The sequence below is a fragment of the Copadichromis virginalis genome, linkage group LG3, assembly GCF_057382275.1.
Source record: "Copadichromis virginalis isolate Kocher_CV1m ecotype Utaka linkage group LG3, C_Virginalis_male_GT1.1, whole genome shotgun sequence".
Classification (NCBI taxonomy): Eukaryota; Metazoa; Chordata; class Actinopteri; order Cichliformes; family Cichlidae; genus Copadichromis; species Copadichromis virginalis.
Window position 1 is genome coordinate 50,760,670 of NC_140620.1, and position 18,694 is coordinate 50,779,363.

The 18,694-nt window shown below is 38.3% G+C and overlaps 2 protein-coding genes and 1 long non-coding RNA gene across 3 annotated transcripts; 1 reads left to right on the forward strand and 2 right to left on the reverse strand.

Annotated features, from left to right (window-relative positions):
- Window positions 1–1,422: 1,422 nt before the first annotated feature.
- Window positions 1,423–4,012, reverse strand: LOC146715146 (uncharacterized). The gene has a single exon (XM_085451570.1). It carries the CDS (start codon window positions 3,868–3,870, stop codon window positions 2,635–2,637), a length of 1,236 nt encoding a protein of 411 aa, XP_085307696.1. The 5' UTR covers window positions 3,871–4,012; the 3' UTR covers window positions 1,423–2,634.
- A 9,048-nt stretch (window positions 4,013–13,060) lies between these two features.
- Window positions 13,061–14,300, reverse strand: LOC146715147 (uncharacterized). The gene is made up of 4 exons (XM_085451571.1): window positions 14,282–14,300; window positions 13,929–14,056; window positions 13,771–13,824; window positions 13,061–13,664 (listed from the first exon to the last, which is right to left on the reverse strand). The coding sequence occupies exons 2-4, from the start codon at window positions 14,031–14,033 to the stop codon at window positions 13,377–13,379; spliced, it is 447 nt and encodes a 148-aa protein (XP_085307697.1). The 5' UTR covers window positions 14,034–14,056; window positions 14,282–14,300; the 3' UTR covers window positions 13,061–13,376.
- Window positions 14,301–16,764: 2,464 nt separating this feature from the next.
- LOC146715148 (uncharacterized) lies at window positions 16,765–18,015 on the forward strand. The gene is made up of 4 exons (XR_014918917.1): window positions 16,765–16,829; window positions 16,935–17,070; window positions 17,199–17,252; window positions 17,416–18,015. It is a non-coding gene; the product is annotated as an uncharacterized LOC146715148 (long non-coding RNA).
- The last annotated feature ends 679 nt before the right edge of the window (window positions 18,016–18,694 follow it).

Here is an 18,694-nt window from a genome sequence, read left to right on the forward strand (position 1 = left end):
CATCAGAAGGTTCTTTATGTGGCAAAAAGTTAGATCTATACAAAATGTTGCAGGGAAACAGAGAAGGAGCTCGTATAGGTTTGAGTTTTATTCACATCTGTTGTGCAGGTACAAATAGCAGAGTGGAAAACTTTATACTTTGTGTTTGCAAACATTAATTTATGAAGATTAATTAACATGAGTGTAGCACAAAGTAAAGGTGAAAGCAGTATTCTGACATGACAGTGCAATCAAAACACATTTTGCCACAACAATCTGTGAATAATTGTGACAAACAACTGTCATTTTAATATTGGACAGACTAGTTGTGCAGCCCTAACCTGAAATCTGCTGTTTGTTCTGAATGAAAAACGTTAGTCTTTGGTAAACATTTTAATCGCATTTATAGATGCAATATGTTATTTCAGTTAAGACTAAATGTTACCACACGTTCCCATCATTAGAGCGCATTTAAAGTGTGGAGAAGTCTGTGAAGGTTCTCAGTCATCCAGGTCATCGTAGTCTAAGGAGCTTGGAAAGAAAAGCGTCTGGACTTCTTTGAGTTACTTGAAGACGTTTCACCTCTCATCCGAGAAGCTTCTTCAGTTCTAAGGGTCAAATGGTGGAGAGTCCAAGCTGTATTGAAGAATTTCTAACTTCATGTAGGCTAAACAGCGGCCTAGAATTAGACTCAAAACCCTGCAGTGCCCAAAATAAAGGGGGCATTAATGTGCCAGATTCTACAGAACACCAGAAATAACTGCTAAGATGGGTCCAACACATCTGAGTTCATGCTGGAGGAACTGTGGGACACACTCTGCCAACCACACTCATATATTGTGGCTCTGCCCTAAACTCTGTGTATTCTGGAGGCAGATATTTGATGCTCTCAAAGACATTTTCCAAGGTAAATATTCCACTAAGTCCTACAGCAGCAGTGTTGGGAAGGATTGCAGAACATATTGACTGCAAAGCCAAAAGTTACCTGCTAAATATATGACTCACTGCAGCCCTAAAATGCATAACTATCAGATGGTTAAAACCAGATATAATCTATGGATCCAGTGAGTGTCTGTCTGATGGAACAAATTACATACTCAGACTACAGAAACAAGTCTTTGAGAAACGGTGGGGACCCATGTTACCTTTCCTATTACAATGAAGAACACCACCTAATTTTGTGAGCTCTCTCTCTCTCCACACACACACACACACACACACACACACACACACACACACACACACACACACACACACACACACACACACACACACACACACAGCATGTTATGCCAGTTTCAGCTGAAACTATGTTTCAAACCGTAATCCGGGTTTTTAGTTCACCATTTATGAGGTTTCAAGAAGAAAATAAAAGACAGATCTGAATGTTTGAAAATGTTTTGGAAAGATTCTGTAAAGATGAGATGAAAAATACTCAAAGGATAAATTTAATTGGTTTATTATTTAGATAAGAATAACAAGCAAGTAAAGGAAGAAACAAGGTAAAATGAAGTAATAATGAAAGAAGTTAAACAAGTAAATGAAGAAACAAGGTAAAATGAAGTAATAATGAAAGAAGTTAAACAAGTAAATGAAGAAACAAGGTAAAATGAAGTAATAATGAAAGAAGTTAAACAAGTAAATGAAGAAACAAGGTAAAATGAAGTAATAATGAAAGAAGTTGAACAAGTAAATGAAGAAACCAGGTAAAATGAAGTAATAATGAAAGAAGTTAAACAAGTAAATGAAGAAACAAGGTAAAATGAAGTAATAATGAAAGAAGTTAAACAAGTAAATGAAGAAACAAGGTAAAATGAAGTAATAATGAAAGAAGTTGAACAAGTAAATGAAGAAACAAGGTAAAATGAAGTAATAATGAAAGAAGTTAAACAAGTAAATGAAGAAACAAGGTAAAATGAAGTAATAATGAAAGAAGTTGAACAAGTAAATGAAGAAACAAGGTAAAATGAAGTAATAATGAAAGAAGTTGAACAAGTAAATGAAGAAACAAGGTAAAATGAAGTAATAATGAAAGAAGTTAAACAAGTAAATGAAGAAACAAGGTAAAATGAAGTAATAATGAAAGAAGTTAAACAAGTAAATGAAGAAACAAGGTAAAATGAAGTAATAATGAAAGAAGTTGAACAAGTAAATGAAGAAACAAGGTAAAATGAAGTAATAATGAAAGAAGTTGAACAAGTAAATGAAGAAACAAGGTAAAATGAAGTAATAATGAAAGAAGTTGAACAAGTAAATGAAGAAACAAGGTAAAATGAAGTAATAATGAAAGAAGTTGAACAAGTAAATGAAGAAACAAGGTAAAATGAAGTAATAATGAAAGAAGTTGAACAAGTAAATGAAGAAACAAGGTAAAATGAAGTAATAATGAAAGAAGTTAAACAAGTAAATGAAGAAACAAGGTAAAATGAAGTAATAATGAAAGAAGTTAAACAAGTAAATGAAGAAAAAAGGCAGAGGAGAGAAAACCCCAACAATCCCCTCTGAGCAAGCACTTGGCGACAGTGGGGAGGAAAAACTGCCTTTAAACGGGCAGAAACCTCCGGCAGAACCAGGCTCAGGAGGGGACAGTCAACTGCCGGGACTGGCTGGGGGGGGGAGGGGGGGTTAACAGAGGTGGAGCAAGACGAGGCTACATCAGGTGAGGAAGCAGTAGCGTCTCTCCTCTGGAACAAGTGGAACCATTTTTTCTTTTTTTTCATGCACTTTTCCACGAGCGCTTTTTTCTCCAGGATGAGATTTCTCAGCTCGTCGATGGTTTCTGCGTTTTTTTTCTTCAAGTTTCTCACATCTTTGTTCCACCTCTTCCAATGTTGCTTGTTGTTCTTCAAGCTTGTCTTTGAGTTGTTTGGATGTTTCCTCCTGTATCAGCTTGTCCTTGTGCATGTCTGCATTTCTCTGTTGGACCTCTTTGTGCTTGTCTTCTAACTGCTTCTTTCTTTTCTTGATTTCTTGATTTTTGTCTTCATGTATTTTGTCTTCTTGTTGTTTTTGTGACTGCATTTGAGTGTGTTCACTCTTCAAGTTATTGAATTCCACCAAACGCCCCTTAACGAGCTCGGAGTTGTTTCTCGCTATCTGATCGATCCTTTTCTGCATCTGTGAGCACCGTTTCTCCAGTTTGTCCCTTTCTTCTTCCACTTTAGTTGCTTTGTCCTTCAGCTGATTACAAAACTCTTGCAGTTTTAGATTTTTAGACTGAAAGTCCTGGACGATGCGTTTTCCTTCTTTCAGTCTTTTTTGTTGTTGCTCTTTCTGTTGAAGAAGGTCTTTATTTTGGCGCAGTGTTTCATCCAGGCTTTCTTTCAGCATGCGGTATTTTTCCTGCATGCTCTTCAGTTTGTGCTGCATGTCTTGTTGCTTTTTGTCCTGCTCTTCCTTCTGTTGGAGGAATTTATTCTTTTCTTCCACAGCTTCATGGAGCTGTCTTTGGAGGAGCAGATTTTTTCGGTCCATGTGTTGGAGATCCCGCTGTATCTTATCAGTCATCGTTTTCTTGTCTTGGAGCTGGTTGGTCATTTCTTTTAGTTCTGCGCGCTTTTGCCTGTTTTCTTTATTGAGGTGCACAATCTGCTCTCGGGCCTGAGCAAACTTGATTCCCCAGCCCTCATTAATAATGTTTATGTCCGGCTGGCGCTGTTGTCTTTCTTCCAGCTCTTTATTTTGGGCTTCCATTCGTCTACACTTGTCCTCCAGTTGACGTTTTTCTTCTTCAATTTGTTGCATTTTTTTCTGGAGAAGGTAGTTTTCCTTCCTACTCTCCTCTAATGCCCTTTGGAAGGATGAGATGCCATTTGGGGAAATTGGCTGGCCACGCCAGGAAGGAGAGGCGGCGTAATCTTTTTGAATTGGTTGTTTTTTTCTTGGAAACATGTTGGAGTTTCTATACAATGACTTTGAAGAGCTTTCCAAATGTTTCTGTGGTGAACGTTTTGTATGCTGCAAACACAGATGCTGCTGAAACGAACTAAATCTTGCTGTTTCTCACCCCTATTTAAGGAAAAACATCAAAGGACTTATGACGTTCTATGACATCATCACTCCAATGAGATTGTCACAAGACGTTTTGGAATGGGGTGTTTTTTTTTAAACTGTTTTCAAACTTAACTTAAAATTTCAGTGTTTCCTAGTTGTGGACTATTGGTTAGTCCAGCCGATGAAGAAATTAATTGTCACAAACATCCCTAATAACAGACGACAGAAAACAAGACAGTTTTTTTTCTAATAGAGGTATAATAAAAGTTTTTTTTAATTATCCTACTTTTTATAAAAGAGAACATTTATTAAAGAGTATGTATTTAATTAAAAAACTCTGTTCATCTAAAGCAGGGGTCAGCAACCTTTAAGACCCAAAGAGCCATAATTGGCCTATCTGGGGTTGAAAGGCTCGATAAATGCACGGCGTTTCGCCGGGTACACCGGCTTCCGCGAGTGTGATGCTTATTTTGAGCAATGAAAAAATAACAAAATATAATTTTATTTGTATATTGCAAAATCACAATAATCTTCCAATTTAGAACTACAAGTAAAAAAAAAATCGAGAAGAAAAACGAAAGAAAAATAAAGTATCGCTATTTACCGTCAACTAACAGAGTTCTGTCATGTTCTCGTGACAAAGTGCCAAACTGGCCTCAGTCGTGTTTTTCTTTCTTTCATCTCCTCTTCTTTTGTTGTTTTGTTTGAAGCATTTGTTTAATTGTTGTTTTTTATTGTGTGGAAAGAATTTTTCTGAAAATATAGATATAGAGAAATGATATTATATATAGTTCTATATAAAATGTGTACAAAGGAGAAAGTATATAAAAGGGTTTTCTCAGTGGGGGATCTATGCATGAATTATTTTTAAAGACGCGGGGAAAAGGACACTGTACCTGTCGATGCACGTTTCCCAAGACTAAACGAGTCATATCGCTCCATGTTTGCTACTTTTGGTTTTTGGTTTTCTCCCGCAGAGTAAGAGCATCGCAGGAGCTCCTGAAGTCAAACGACGCCTCCCAGCACTCATTTATTAAAACGGAGTCGATGCCAAAAGTCTTAAACGTTAGAATCAAAGCAACAGCTGTGAACTCAGTCATGGTGTCATGTGCAGCCTTCATCTTACTGTCACTACTTTTTCATTTTAGGGTACGTGAGGTAAAGCGTCCGTCGATGTAGCTTGATTGTACAAAATTATTTTTCTACGTTATTAACAAAACAGAGCAGAGACTGATGCTGCTCCTGTCTGACCCCCTTGTGTATGGCACGTGTGTGTGTGTGTGTGTGTGTGTGTGTGTGTGTGTGTGTGTGTGTGTGTAGGAGCGGCAGTCGCTGTGTGAGTGTGATATCACATCTGCATCACTCAAGCGTAGGCGGGCCCGCGTCAGACAACAATAAACAAAAAGCAGAAAAAGGCCAACAGTAAAAACTCAGACTCCAGCATGAGCTCCTTCCTGCTGCTTAACCAATCACCTTCCTCCATATCATCACTGCTCCCTCCCTCCTCCTCTCTCCATCCTACACCACCTTTGTTATTTAACACCGACCCCCCCCAAACTGATAATCAGACAAATTCCCAAACACCTGACTTCACTGTGTCGACACCGTTCCTGACCATTTCTGACCTCAGGTCAGCTCTGCTATTATCCTCACATTAAGGGTTCGTTCACCTGCCTGCAGATGATCTGTGAGCTCGTCGGTTGTAAATTAAACTCTAAGCACACTGAGGGTAACCGGGAGGCGTTCAGGGCCTGCAGTGCAGAGCTGCAACATGACAAAAAGGGATGGGGGCTCAGATCTCCTGAACAGGGTGGAAACAACACGGTGGGTTTGTGCTGTTTGTGATTCCTGCTCCGTCACTCTGGTGGAGACGACTGCAGCTCAGCAGCGCTCCCTGCTGATCCTCTGATGAAGATGTCAACAGTATGTAAACTGAGCTGATGTGCTGCTGTTTGAGCCCACGTGGTAGCGTACGTCCAGTATGGGAGAACTTAGTCACCGGTGCTGTCTTTGCTTGTGCTCTAGCTTTAGCATGTTTGATTGTTTGTTTTCTATTTTTTTACTGCCTAAAAGGGGAGGTGGGGGAAACACATGCCTGACTTCTCCTGTCAGAGGTTTTGTAAGCTCACTGGAAGGGAAACGTGCACAATGTAAATCATAAAACAACTGACTGGGGCTGTGCTGCAGGTGGATCAGTGCTGTGGACAGTAGCTGTGGAAAAGAGACTGGACAAAGACTCTCAGCCTTAAATACAGGACAGACGATGATCCGATCATCTTTCAGCTAACAGTGTCGAGCAGAAGGACGACCGGCTGATGCGTCCGTACGAACCCTTTTGTACTCACTCCTGTGTATAAGGAGGCGGCGAGGGGTTGTGTAGTTAACCTCAGCACCACACAGCTACAGCAGAGGAGAGAACACAAACGAGTCCTTTCATTCGGCTCTGTTCTTTCTCCTTGTCTGTTTTATAAGCTAACACTAGAGGGCGCCATTGTGGCACATTCAGCGCTCACTCTGAGGTCACTGGACAGAGAAGAAAATACCAAACTGGGAGACGGATGGAGACGAAACATCTGGAAGATCAGAACTGTACATTTTTAAGTTTATTTTGGGCAACTGCAGGGTTTTGAGTCTAATTCTAGGCCGCTGTTTAGCCTACATGAAGTTAGAAATTCTTCAATACAGCTTGGACTCTCCACCATTTGACCCTTAGAACTGAAGAAGCTTCTCGGATGAGAGGTGAAACGTCTTCAAGTAACTCAAAGAAGTCCAGACGCTTTTCTTTCCAAGCTCCTTAGACTACGATGACCTGGATGACTGAGAACCTTCACAGACTTCTCCACACTTTAAATGCGCTCTAATGATGGGAACGTGTGGTAACATTTAGTCTTAACTGAAATAACACATTGCATCTATAAATGGGATTAAAATGTTTACCAAAGACTAACGTTTTTCATTCAGAACAAACAGCAGATTTCAGGTTAGGGCTGCACAACTAGTTTGTCCAATATTAAAATGACAGTTGTTTGTTACAATTATTCACAGATTGTTGTGGCAAAATGTGTTTTGATTGCACTGTCATGTCAGAATACTGCTTTCACCTTTACTTTGTGCTACACTCATGTTAATTAATCTTCATAAATTAATGTTTGCAAACACAAAGTATAAAGTTTTCCACTCTGCACAATAGATGTGAATAAAACTCAAACCTATACGAGCTCCTTCTCCATTTCCCTGCAACATTTTGTATAGATCTAACTTTTTGCCACATAAAGAACCTTCTGATGTGTTTACAGTAAATGTATTTGATAGTAGCTTATTTTGTAACTTTTAGTGGGCCTATGCAATGTTCCCTCTAAGCTGCGCACGTGCGCAATTGCGCACTGCTGGCACAGTCTCTGCGCACAGAAATTCTGCTTTGTGCACAAAAAAAGATCTAACCTGAATTGAAATTAAAATTAATACTTTAACAATTCTGTTTTGCAGTGTTGGTCAGTAAGTGACTGGTTGCTCCCATATGGGAACGATGCCACCTTATCCCATAGTCCAGCCAATAATGCGTATATGCGCAGCCAATCAACGTGGTTGACAGGCTATGACAGCGTCCTTATGTGACGCTTTTTTGTTTTTACATTTTCATGGATGGGCTAAAGCAGTTAATTAAAAGTAGTCTAACATAAATGTAAATGCTGTAATTTGATTCTTTTAATAAACCATGAAACTTGGATGGATTCGATGCCGGCGTGACCACAGTGCACACGTCTGATGTCGCTCAGTGGTCCAAGGGATCGCTCAGGGAGTTTGTGTGTTCGCTCAGACACATGAAAAATTAGAGGGAACACTGGAGTTGACCATGAATTCCTCTATGTGAAGCCATCTATCTGATAGCTGAAGCTTGGCTCAAATTGGGTCATGCAACAGGGCACTTATCCTAAGCACACCAGCAAGTCTACAAAAGTATGGAAAAAGAAAATCAATCAAGGTTTTTCCATTGCCCAGGGAAAGTCCAGATTTTGACCTGATTTAGATGCTGTGGTGGGACTTCAAGAAAAGTGTATATAAATGAATGTCCCAAAAACCCAGCAAATTGGGGCATTGTTGTAAAAATTATGCCAAATCATGGCAAATATTCTGTTGAGCTTAAATACAGAGTTTCCTGTGTCATGAAAGTTGCTCACTTTTTACCTGGTTCGAATTCAAAGTACACATCAAGTCAAGTTGGCTCAAAATGCTCTTGCTCCGCTTCTGTCAAGAGTGCATCAGTAGTCAGTTCTGTGTACTTGGTTTAGCCAAGTATTCTAAAATGCATTTTGTCTGAAACGAAATAGGACATTACTTATTTGCAAAAGCCCTCCAATGTTTTTGGACGTCTCCATTCCCGCTGGTTTAACAGAGAGCTCTCCCTATCAGTTGTCAGCTGACCAAGAGGCTGAGGCTCACCGGAGAGAACACCTGACTCGCACATCACTTTCAAAATCCCTGCTGACTTTTGCCACTTAGTGAAGCACAAATCTTCAAAAATGACACTTCTGTGAAAACAGAAAGGATTAGTGGATATGGATTAAAGGATACGGATATACACTCACACACATACCTCAGGGGCTACACAATAATGAGGCACATTTCCAGCAACAGCATTACGTTTTAAAATAGTAAATATACAGAGTGTAACTTTCTAAAGGTTTATATCCATTGAAATGTCATCTGTAATTAAGAGTATCCATAAACAGTAACAATTTCCAGAACACTTTCTAAAAAAATACATCTATTATTTTTATCTGTAGTAATGCCATTTTATTGCAAATACCTATTAAAACAAAACCGATATTAGAGTTGATGCAATCAAAAGTGACCTATTTCTTTTTATTCTTCTGTGTTGTTTTTCAGAAAAATAACTTTATTTACTATAACTACGTTGGACCGGAAACAAATATGACAGTAAATTAAACAGAAAGAACATGTGCTGTAAGGTCGCTGTAGCAGAAGTCATCTCCACTGAAGCCCCCTCACAGCAGAGGGCCAGTCATGCTGTTTATTAGAATTTGCTAGTTTTCAGTGAGAAAAAACATTTTCATCAAGTTTTAAATCCTTTCGTTGCTCTTTTCTCTGCGATTGTCATAAAATCGTCGTCCTCTTTTCAAGCCTTAGCTCGCTTTTATTTTGAAATATGAGTCTTGTGATCAGAGATGAATCTGTGCTGCATGATGTGCGTAACATCAGAGCGATAAAAGCCAGCTTTGCCTTTCAGTGATTCGCAGTAAGGACATAAATGACCTAAACTGAGACAGAAAAAAGTGCAGTCAGTTAAATGTTAGCTCACCTAACATGTAGCAGTGTTTACATGTAGCCATGTTTGACAGACTCCAGGGCTTTGATACCATAAGATGCCTCATATCCTCACAGACTCATGAGATCACACAGGTGGTCTGACCTGCTCGTGTCACACTGTGCTGTCTGTCTGTCTGTCCGTTGTTTTTCTCCTGCAGTGATGTTATGTAGCAGAAAAACAGTTGGATGCTGGAAAAGTGCAGAGCGATGGGTGACGTGTGGAGAACATCACAGTCTGTGTGTGTTCAACAGCTGTTAGAGCCACACTTTGTCCTTTCTGTGGTATAACTGCTGGATTTATTTTATTCCAACACTTAGAAACTGTCAGCAAAGCAAAACTTCATGATTGGATGATCCTGTGTCACGTCCACAGTGTCAAACGTGCACAGAGACAGTGACACCCACAGAGAAACCCTCAGCTTGGTGTCCATTGCAAATCTGCACCTGTTGTCTTGTTTCTACTTTCTTTGTTGAACTCAGAAACTCGAGACTTGAGATGAAGAAAAATGTTAAATAATGGAATAAAAAAAAGATGATTATTAAAAAAAGTAAAGTAAAATTATATAAATAAATGAGGTGATGATATTTCTGTTTACTTTAGAAGTTATTATACACTGTATGCTGTGATTCTGATCTGGGAAACATTAAAGACATTCATAGCCAGACTGCTGACTTTGTGTTTTTATTCAGTCGCCTAACAGAAGTGCAGTAAGAAACGATTTAGCCCATCCTGATTTCTTAGCTGTTTGCATATTTGACACTTACGTGTTTCAGATCGTGAAGCAAATTTTTATGATAGATAAAGACTGTAGGTTATAAGCGTAATAAGGCATCCAACACCACAGACAAAAGTGTGCCATATGCAGTTTATTTCCCCAAATCATTAAAACACTACTGTTACCATAATTTGCCCAAACCATGGATCATCCCATGTGTTTAATTAAAACTACTGTAACCAGTAACTTATCTTAAGTAATGTCACTCACTTGTTTTCACACTTTGAGCTCAACACCTTAAAATGAATAATGATATGATAATGAGCCCCACACTAAGATGTTCTGTAATCACTGCACAACCGTCTTCATTTCACTCATGTCTGCCTGTGTGATGCCAGAACCCTTAGAGAGGGAAAAAAAACATTAGCCAGCGGTTTGTCCTGGCAGGTCGGGCCTGGATCAACAGATTCCAGAGGTGTTGCTGTAAATCATGTGGTCAACCCTCCTTGTCTGTGAAAGGAGTGATACTGATTTTAACACAGTATGTGTTTCACATTGAATACACATTTTCCTCCTGCAGCATTTAACATTTGCCAACAATACAGCGTGTTACTGTAACCATCAAGCAGCCAGGAAAACACAGTTTTCTCCACACAAAATCAGTAACACAGAAAAGTGCTATCTAAAGGGTTAGGTCTGCAAGGCCCGCCCACACTCATGTGGACCTCCAGTCTCCCCCTCCTCTGGTCTCTGTCATCCTCCTGCTCCTGCAAAAACAAGCAAACGCAAACACACACATCCACCCTTTTTTCACTGTTTAGGGTTTATTAGGCATTAGCATTGATTAATCCTAAAATAGTTACCGTCATCTCAATTTCAAGTCAGTCACACTTAGTCCACATCATCAGTCCAGCCACAGTCCAATCACATGCATTTATCCAGTCACATGCAATCGTACCAATCATTGCTGATAGTGGAAAACCGCGCATGAATTTAAATATCCACTGACAGCAATATTACATCATTCCAAAAATAAAAACAATTCTTGTTGCTTTTGAAATGGATTGAATCGCTACAATCCTTTTAAAAACAGGACTTGCCATCTGATATGGTCAGCGTCCTAGGTAGGTGAATTTCCTCAGAAGCCCGTTGTAATCTAGAGAAGCTCACCTTATATTTGCTCTCAATTAAAGTATTTTATAGCGCTTTTATTTCCAATCTTGCAGGCCTGCTTTTAAATCATCAACACACAAAATCTGCATCAATTTCAATAGAATCAATAATTTTATTTTTCTTCTATAATCCCAAACTTCAGGTACTGGAATGAAATAACTCAAATCTATGTAAACTATTTACATACCATTTTAAAGGTGAAAGCTGTCAGCGTGATTTGTTGTGACAATATTTTTTTGTGTTGCAACTCACTTTTCTCCTGTGTTTAAGATGAGCAGGGTTAAGAGTTCTGTCTACTTGTGGGGTCTCTGGTTTCTACCTTCGCTGTCAAACCTGCATATAATCAAACTCATCACTGACTGGACCTGAGGACCATCAGAAACCTCTAATATCTCTAAAATTTAGAGTCATTCTACTCACATACAAGGTCTTGAATAAACAGGTCTCATCTTATATTAAAGACCTCATAACACATTACCACCATAAAAAAACTCACCTGTGCATTGAATCATTAGTTGCTATTATTGAACTCTGGCTCTTTCCCATAGGGTCTTTTATCCTCTGCTCTTTTCTTTTTCTCCTCACCCCTAACATCTTGCAGGAGATTGCTGCCTGTCCCTGAGCAAGACTCTGCTGGAGGGTTCTTCCTGTTAAAAGGGAAAACACTGCCACTGAGTTTTTTTCTTTAATATTTTAGGGTCAATATAAATTACACATTATGGAGAAATACAAAACTAGATAAAAGATCTCTTCATCTGGTTTAAAGAATAACGAAGTAATGTAATCTATTTATCTGTATCTAACAAAGCTCTTATTTTCTCCAGATCTTTCACTGGCCTGCTAAACATGCAACTAGAGCTATTTCTTAGCTTTAACCAATGACTTTATAGTAAATAGTGTGGCTCAACATGTTACAGTACTGAAAATTCTACAACAGCTTGTGCATCTTGCTCCATGCAGACAGATGCAATGAAGTAAAAAATCATCTCACCCTGAGCAGGGACTTCTCATTATCAGCGCTGCGGTGCGTTCACGGTACATTGGTAAACTCAAAACTCAACACACAGTAACATTTAAAATAAAATAAAAATAAAATACCATTGCCAATAAAATAACCCTGGGTTACACTCAGGAAAGCAAGCCTGAGCTCTGCGTGATCCGCTAATGATGCTACTACTGAGAGTAAAGTCTGGCTACACAAATACGTGAAATGTATAAAAGCCATTAATACAGGAAACCAGTAAAGGTACACAGCAAAATCTCCAGTGTTAAATTAACACTAGAGAGTGTCTATATGGGTCCACACCTCTGAGTGTTAAATACAACACTGTTGAGTGTTAAATTAACACTTTTGACAGTGTTATATGTTTAAAAGTAACCCAGTCAGTTTTGAAGATTAACAATGGCTAACACTAAGCAGTGCTGGTTTTCTAACACTGGAATATTTCTAACATTTTGAGTTATTTTCCAGTGGACCCATATAGACACTCTCTAGTGTTAATTTAACACTGGAGATTTTGCTGTGTATAAATATAGATGGAACATGATGCTTATGAATGTACATCATGGACAAATAACGCCAGTATTATGGCTTTCATAATAAAGATGTCTGTGCTATTGACACGCAGATGTGGTTAGCCCAATTCAATGCAAAAATATGAATGCTGCAAATTACCATAAAAAATAAATGAATAAATAAATGATGAAAACATTCACAACAACAACAATAATAATAATAATAATAATATCATTTATATGATAAACATCAGCATAAACTTTCTGGTGAGGGCATACTTGCATTTCACAAGAATGTGAGCAGGTTATTAGTCTGTCATCTTATTGCTGAAGAATAGAAACAATAACAGTAGTAGGTAAATGTCTTTATTGTGTGGCAGTTTGCAGTTTACATAAACATTGTTTCCACTTCTATATTTAAGTAATGGCAGAAAAATAAGTAACTTCTGGAAATGTATTCTTAAAAGTTGTCATCAGCACATATGAGTCTGCGCACAATGGTAGCTGATAGTGAAATGTTTTTTTTTATTTTTATATCAGATAGTAAAGAAGAATGACAGCTCTAAAAAAAGTTAAACTGAAGTTAAGAGAAGCTGTACTATATGAAATAGAAACTAACCACAGATATAAAAGATGCATTATTAGAGAAAGATCAAATGACTGACATGGGATTTACAATTCAGCTTGCTCTTCCTCGAGGACTTCAATAATTCTTTTCAGTTGTCCCAGTTTCATTTCACTTTCCTCTATTTTCTCACCCAACTCCTCATTCTCCCTGTCAATGTTAGCCTTACTTTCCTTGACGAAATTCTTAATGTTCTCCATAAATGTATCAACTTGAGGAAAACCATCAGGTAAAACTTTTGCAGATTTCTTCATCAGTGCGATCAACGGGTCCATAAGGCTCAAGTATTCACTCAACAGTTCAGAACCGAAGTTCACCTCTTTCTCACGCTCAGCCTGATGGGATAAAATGTAATAGTTTCATATTACATAAAGGCAGTTTACTATGTTGTAACGTTATATTTGGTCATATATGTCCGCAGTTCTCTGAACATGTACTGACCTTCAGTCTGTCCGTCTCTTGTTTTATGTTCTCGTAGTTTTCTTTCAATTGTTTCTGAAAATCCAGCATATACAGTTATTAAAATAATTTAAATTACACCAGAAACTTTGTTTGTGGTGACTCGCAAAATTACTGAAGCATAAGAAAAAACAATTTACCAGCTGGTCCTTGTCTATCAGTGCACTTGAAAGGCAAACCAGAGACAGCAGGGTGAACATGAGGAACAATCCTTTGGTGGTGCTGCAAACAGTCACTGATGCCATTGCTGTTCTTAGCAACTCTGTCTCTAAGTCAAAGTTGTACAGCGTTAAAATTTGAATGGAAGGTTTACAAACTGCAGCTGACTGTCTTCATTATCCAGTGGAGTTATCATTCAAAAAAGTGCAACTTTAAGGATTCACAAAGAATCACAACTGAAAAACTCAAATTACAAATCAATCCGAAACATTTTAATTTCTACATTAAAAAAAATGTGAAGTCTGTATAAACCATGTTACAGTGATTTACTTACCTGTGATGTTAAAAGAAGCTGATGAATGAAGAAATGAAAATACAGCACATCACAAAGTTCTTTTATACATGCTTGTGGTTACACCTCCCATTTTGCGCAACTGTTTGTGTGTGTGCCACTGTCAGTGTAAAAAGTGGGATAATGGGTATTACACATCCTGTGTGTTGCATTCTTTCATTTCATGAGAAACTTTACTTATTGCTTGTTTTTTTTTTTTCAGGAAAATGAAACTACATTTACAGGAAAACAAGATTCACAAAGGTGAGGATTTATGGCCTTGGCAACTCTCATTGTGTGAGTGCTTGTTTCTTTTGCTCTCCTCCACTCGTTGCCATCTGGTGTGAGTGTGGCTGTGAATGACAGGTGTAGCAGCCCTTGGCATCAAGAACAATAGAAGAGTCTCTAACGGGTGCAGCCATTTATTTCCTCACCAAACACGGCTCATTCTCTGGACATCGTTGAGCACCGTGAAAACTATAAAATAAGAAAAAATTGATACCTGTACAGTCCCCTTGAACCTTAACAATAAGCAATATCAACAAATGCGCTTAAACTAAATCAGGTAAATTTAAAGAAAAAAATTAAGTAATTCTGAGATTTACAGTCACTGCTTAAATAAAGCAAAAAAAAAAAAGGCTGCTTAATCGGCATCAAGGTGTTTCACAGTTAAGTAAACGTATAACATCAGATCACATTGCATCACATACCTCAGTCCACTTGCCAAGGGTGCAAACTCCCGTGAACATGTAAACATTCGTCCTGTTTCTCATGGGGCGCTGCTAGCTTGAGCGACACACGTCTAAGTTATAAAGGGTTCAGAAAGTGTGCTTCTTAAACTAAAAAGGAAAAAATATTCCCATGTACCTAGGGAACCTGTTCTGCCGTCATCCATTGGGGGCACACTGCACAGTTTGCCTGCCACCCGGGGGTAAGCAGAGCTATTTCTCTACTTAGATGCTATTTTTGGTGGGACAATCTGGAGAAAGATGTGAGGAACTATCTCACGGCCTGTTCCATCTGCGCCCGGAGAAAGAGCAGCACATCTCGAGCTGCCACGTTGCTGAAACCGTCTACCCACATTCAAGTAAGACTGTCATCCTCTTGGTTATAGACAGATCCCCGAAGGCTGCCCGCTTCATTGCTCTCAATAAACTTCCCACTGCTTCTGAAACTGCTAAAATCTTAGTAAACCATGTTTTCAGACTCCGCAGAATCCGTACAGAAATAGTTTCTGACAGGGGGCCTCAATTTGTCCCCCAAGCCTGGAAGGTTTTTTCCTGCTCTTCCTTAGGAGCCAAAGTCTGCCTGAGCTGTGGATTCAACTTCCAAACCAATGGGCACACAGAGAGGCTTAGACAAGAGCTTGAGGCCGCCCTGCAGCCCCAACCTATAACCTTCCACTTGGCCTACTCAGTTGCCCTGGATTGGTTGCTGACAACTTTTTAACCTCTTTGGCTACAGGTCAGTCTCCGTTAAAAGCTTCTGTGGATTATGAACCATCTTTGTTCTCTTCTACAGAGTTAGATCTCACAGTGCGTTCTGTACAACTCCAATGTCAGCAGGTTTGTACATCCTCGCACCGCTTATGATAGAATATAAATTGCACTAAATGTGGACGTACATGGTGACGAAGGCCAACTGACATTAAATTTGCCAGTGCACCCACATGCAGGCATTGCTGCACAACTAGAGCATATTTAAGAATTATATCTTTTTAAAGTAATCACATTTTATATTAAATATAACAGAACACTGACCTTTGGTATTGAATCTAAAGAAGACATTTCTCCTGAAAATTAAGGTAGGACAGAAATCACTGGTGATATGATTTAAACAAATAAAAATGAAATCACATTTGTTAGAGCGAGCTACTATAAGTTCACAAAAACAAAAGCGAGGAAAACAGGGCTATTTACACACACACACACACACACACACACACACACACACACACACACACACACACACACACACACACACACACACACACACACAGATAGGAAGAGGGGAAATGGATATAAATGCAGACAATCACAAGGGGAAGACAAAAGTCAACCGAAGACACAAAAGATGACCATCAAAGTAAAGACAGGGGAAAATCCAATGTATAACTACTAACCATGAACACAAGAAACTCACACTGAACAGGAAAACATGACTTTGGCTAGTGTTAAAATTAAAACCTTGACAAACCCACTGTGCATATAAAAGAAAATAACAAAAGACAGATTTAAGGAATGTGAAGCATTTTATTAAGAATTCAAGGTAAATAACGGCATTGCATGCGCTAAACTTTGTGGAAATGAAGTTCGCGTTTTCCTGTAAAACAAAAGTGAATATTACCACTTCTAGAGAACATAGGCACACAGACACACCCACAGACAAGCCAAGTCACGCACAGGTAAGCTGTGTCATGGGGAAGGGGGGAGGGGACACTAGAAGCATATAAAGCATTTTGTGGTGTGAGCCCTTTGTATTATCATTCATCAGTTCCCCTGTAGCAGGTGGAAAAACCCCAGCAACACTGTACTATAAGAGGATATTGCAGGTAGATTTTTATACAACATTTCCACTCAAATTAAAACATTTCACTTTAAAGATTTAAGAAGGAAATTTATAAATGTACTTTATGCTTTGTTTGTTTTTTTCCCAGAACAGTGATGGCAGCTGTGAACTTATCCAGAAGCAAAGGAGTGAGTGGTGTCACAACCATCAGGGGTTTATTCATCATTTTCACCCTGTTGGTTCTGGTCAACCTTTCAAGTTCACTGATAAAGAAGGACCAACTGGTAAAATGATTGTGATATATTTCTATCTATATTTTTTGATCTGCCAGTTGTAGTTTTATTTTGTTACACTGTTTGCCTTCACATGTTTCACATGGCTGCTTGTGGACATTCTCTATCTGGATTTGCAGGAAGAACTGAAAGAAAACATTCAGAAGTTACAACAAGCAGCAGTGACAAGGAAGGTGAGTCTGTCTCTGTCCATGTTGTGCTCATGAATGAGTAATGTGGAATGTCTATAACTGCAAATATAAATATTTATAAATCTATTAAACAACCAAAGCCCCCCCTCCAAAAGAATATAAAAGTAGTTTTTACACATTTGTCTCGTTTCATTTTCTCCTCCAGGATAATCTCAAGTTAGACAGATTCTATATTCCACTATTCTATGATGATTTTATGCACTTAATGGACATTTTGTCTGAAACTCTAAATACAACAATGGGAGATTTTCCACCAGTGTTGGATTTAATGAATGACCTGAAAACATTCCTGAAAGCCACCAAGAAGTACATAGACAAATACCTTGAGACGACAGCTGGAGAAATCAAGGACTATGAAGAGAAACTAAATGTTGTGATGGAGCGGCTAACACGCCTAGAGAAACATAAAGATGAATTGTAACACATTAGTCTACATCCGTCTCTTATATTGTGTGTATTCTGTTTGTAAATCTTCTCCTTTATACCGTGCAGTTTCAGTTTCAGTTTTTGCCTTGAGAGTGGCCTTGATATTTTAAATTGCTGAATAAAGCTAACTGTAAACTTGTGTTTGACCTGAAAAAATAACTTGTCAAGTTTTTTTTTTATCATTATCTTCATTATAAAAAAATTGTAATGCAAGTACAAACCAATGATGATGGGGATTTTGTGTGTGAAGTAGTTGATAGTTATTATTGATTTATATAAAATACTTTAATGTGAATAAAAATTGTTAATAAAACTGTTATCCTTTGCTTTTAGTTTTGCCTTTTTTCCCAGAAGGAAGTACGGCATCTGTGGCTGATTGGTGTCCATTGTTTACTGACTCACCAAATTTAAATTCTATAACCCACAAAGGAGAGAATATCAATCAGCTGTTTAGCTGCTTTTGACTAACTCGTTAATATACTCTATGTTTTATATATCCTTTCCTTCATTGCCATTCTGAAATAAAAGGGCCAGTCTATGTTTTCTAGTTATACCTCAATGAGGTGATGAGGATAATGAACTATCTGGTCAAGTTCCCTTTAATGCTACCGGACTAAAAGCACAGGAATATTGTAGACTAAATCTATGATTTTTATGAAAACATCAACCACCAAAGATGTACATTTCTTTGTCAAGTACAATTAGTAAAATGAACTATTTTAAAGGATATCTGAAGAATCATTGTCTGTGAATAAAGACATTAAAGTTGTAATAAATACCTATTTTTACAAACTGTGAAATTCACAAGAAAAGACGACAGCTGTGGCTGACTGCTGAAATTGGCAGTGTGCAAACCTACAACACATGCAATCATTATCAAATGATAACATGTGAGAAACACAGAAACAAATAGATGCAAAAACTTCTACTTCTTATACTTTTGTTTTCAGTGTTTGCATCACATTATGAACACTAGTATCTCCATAGATAGTTACCAG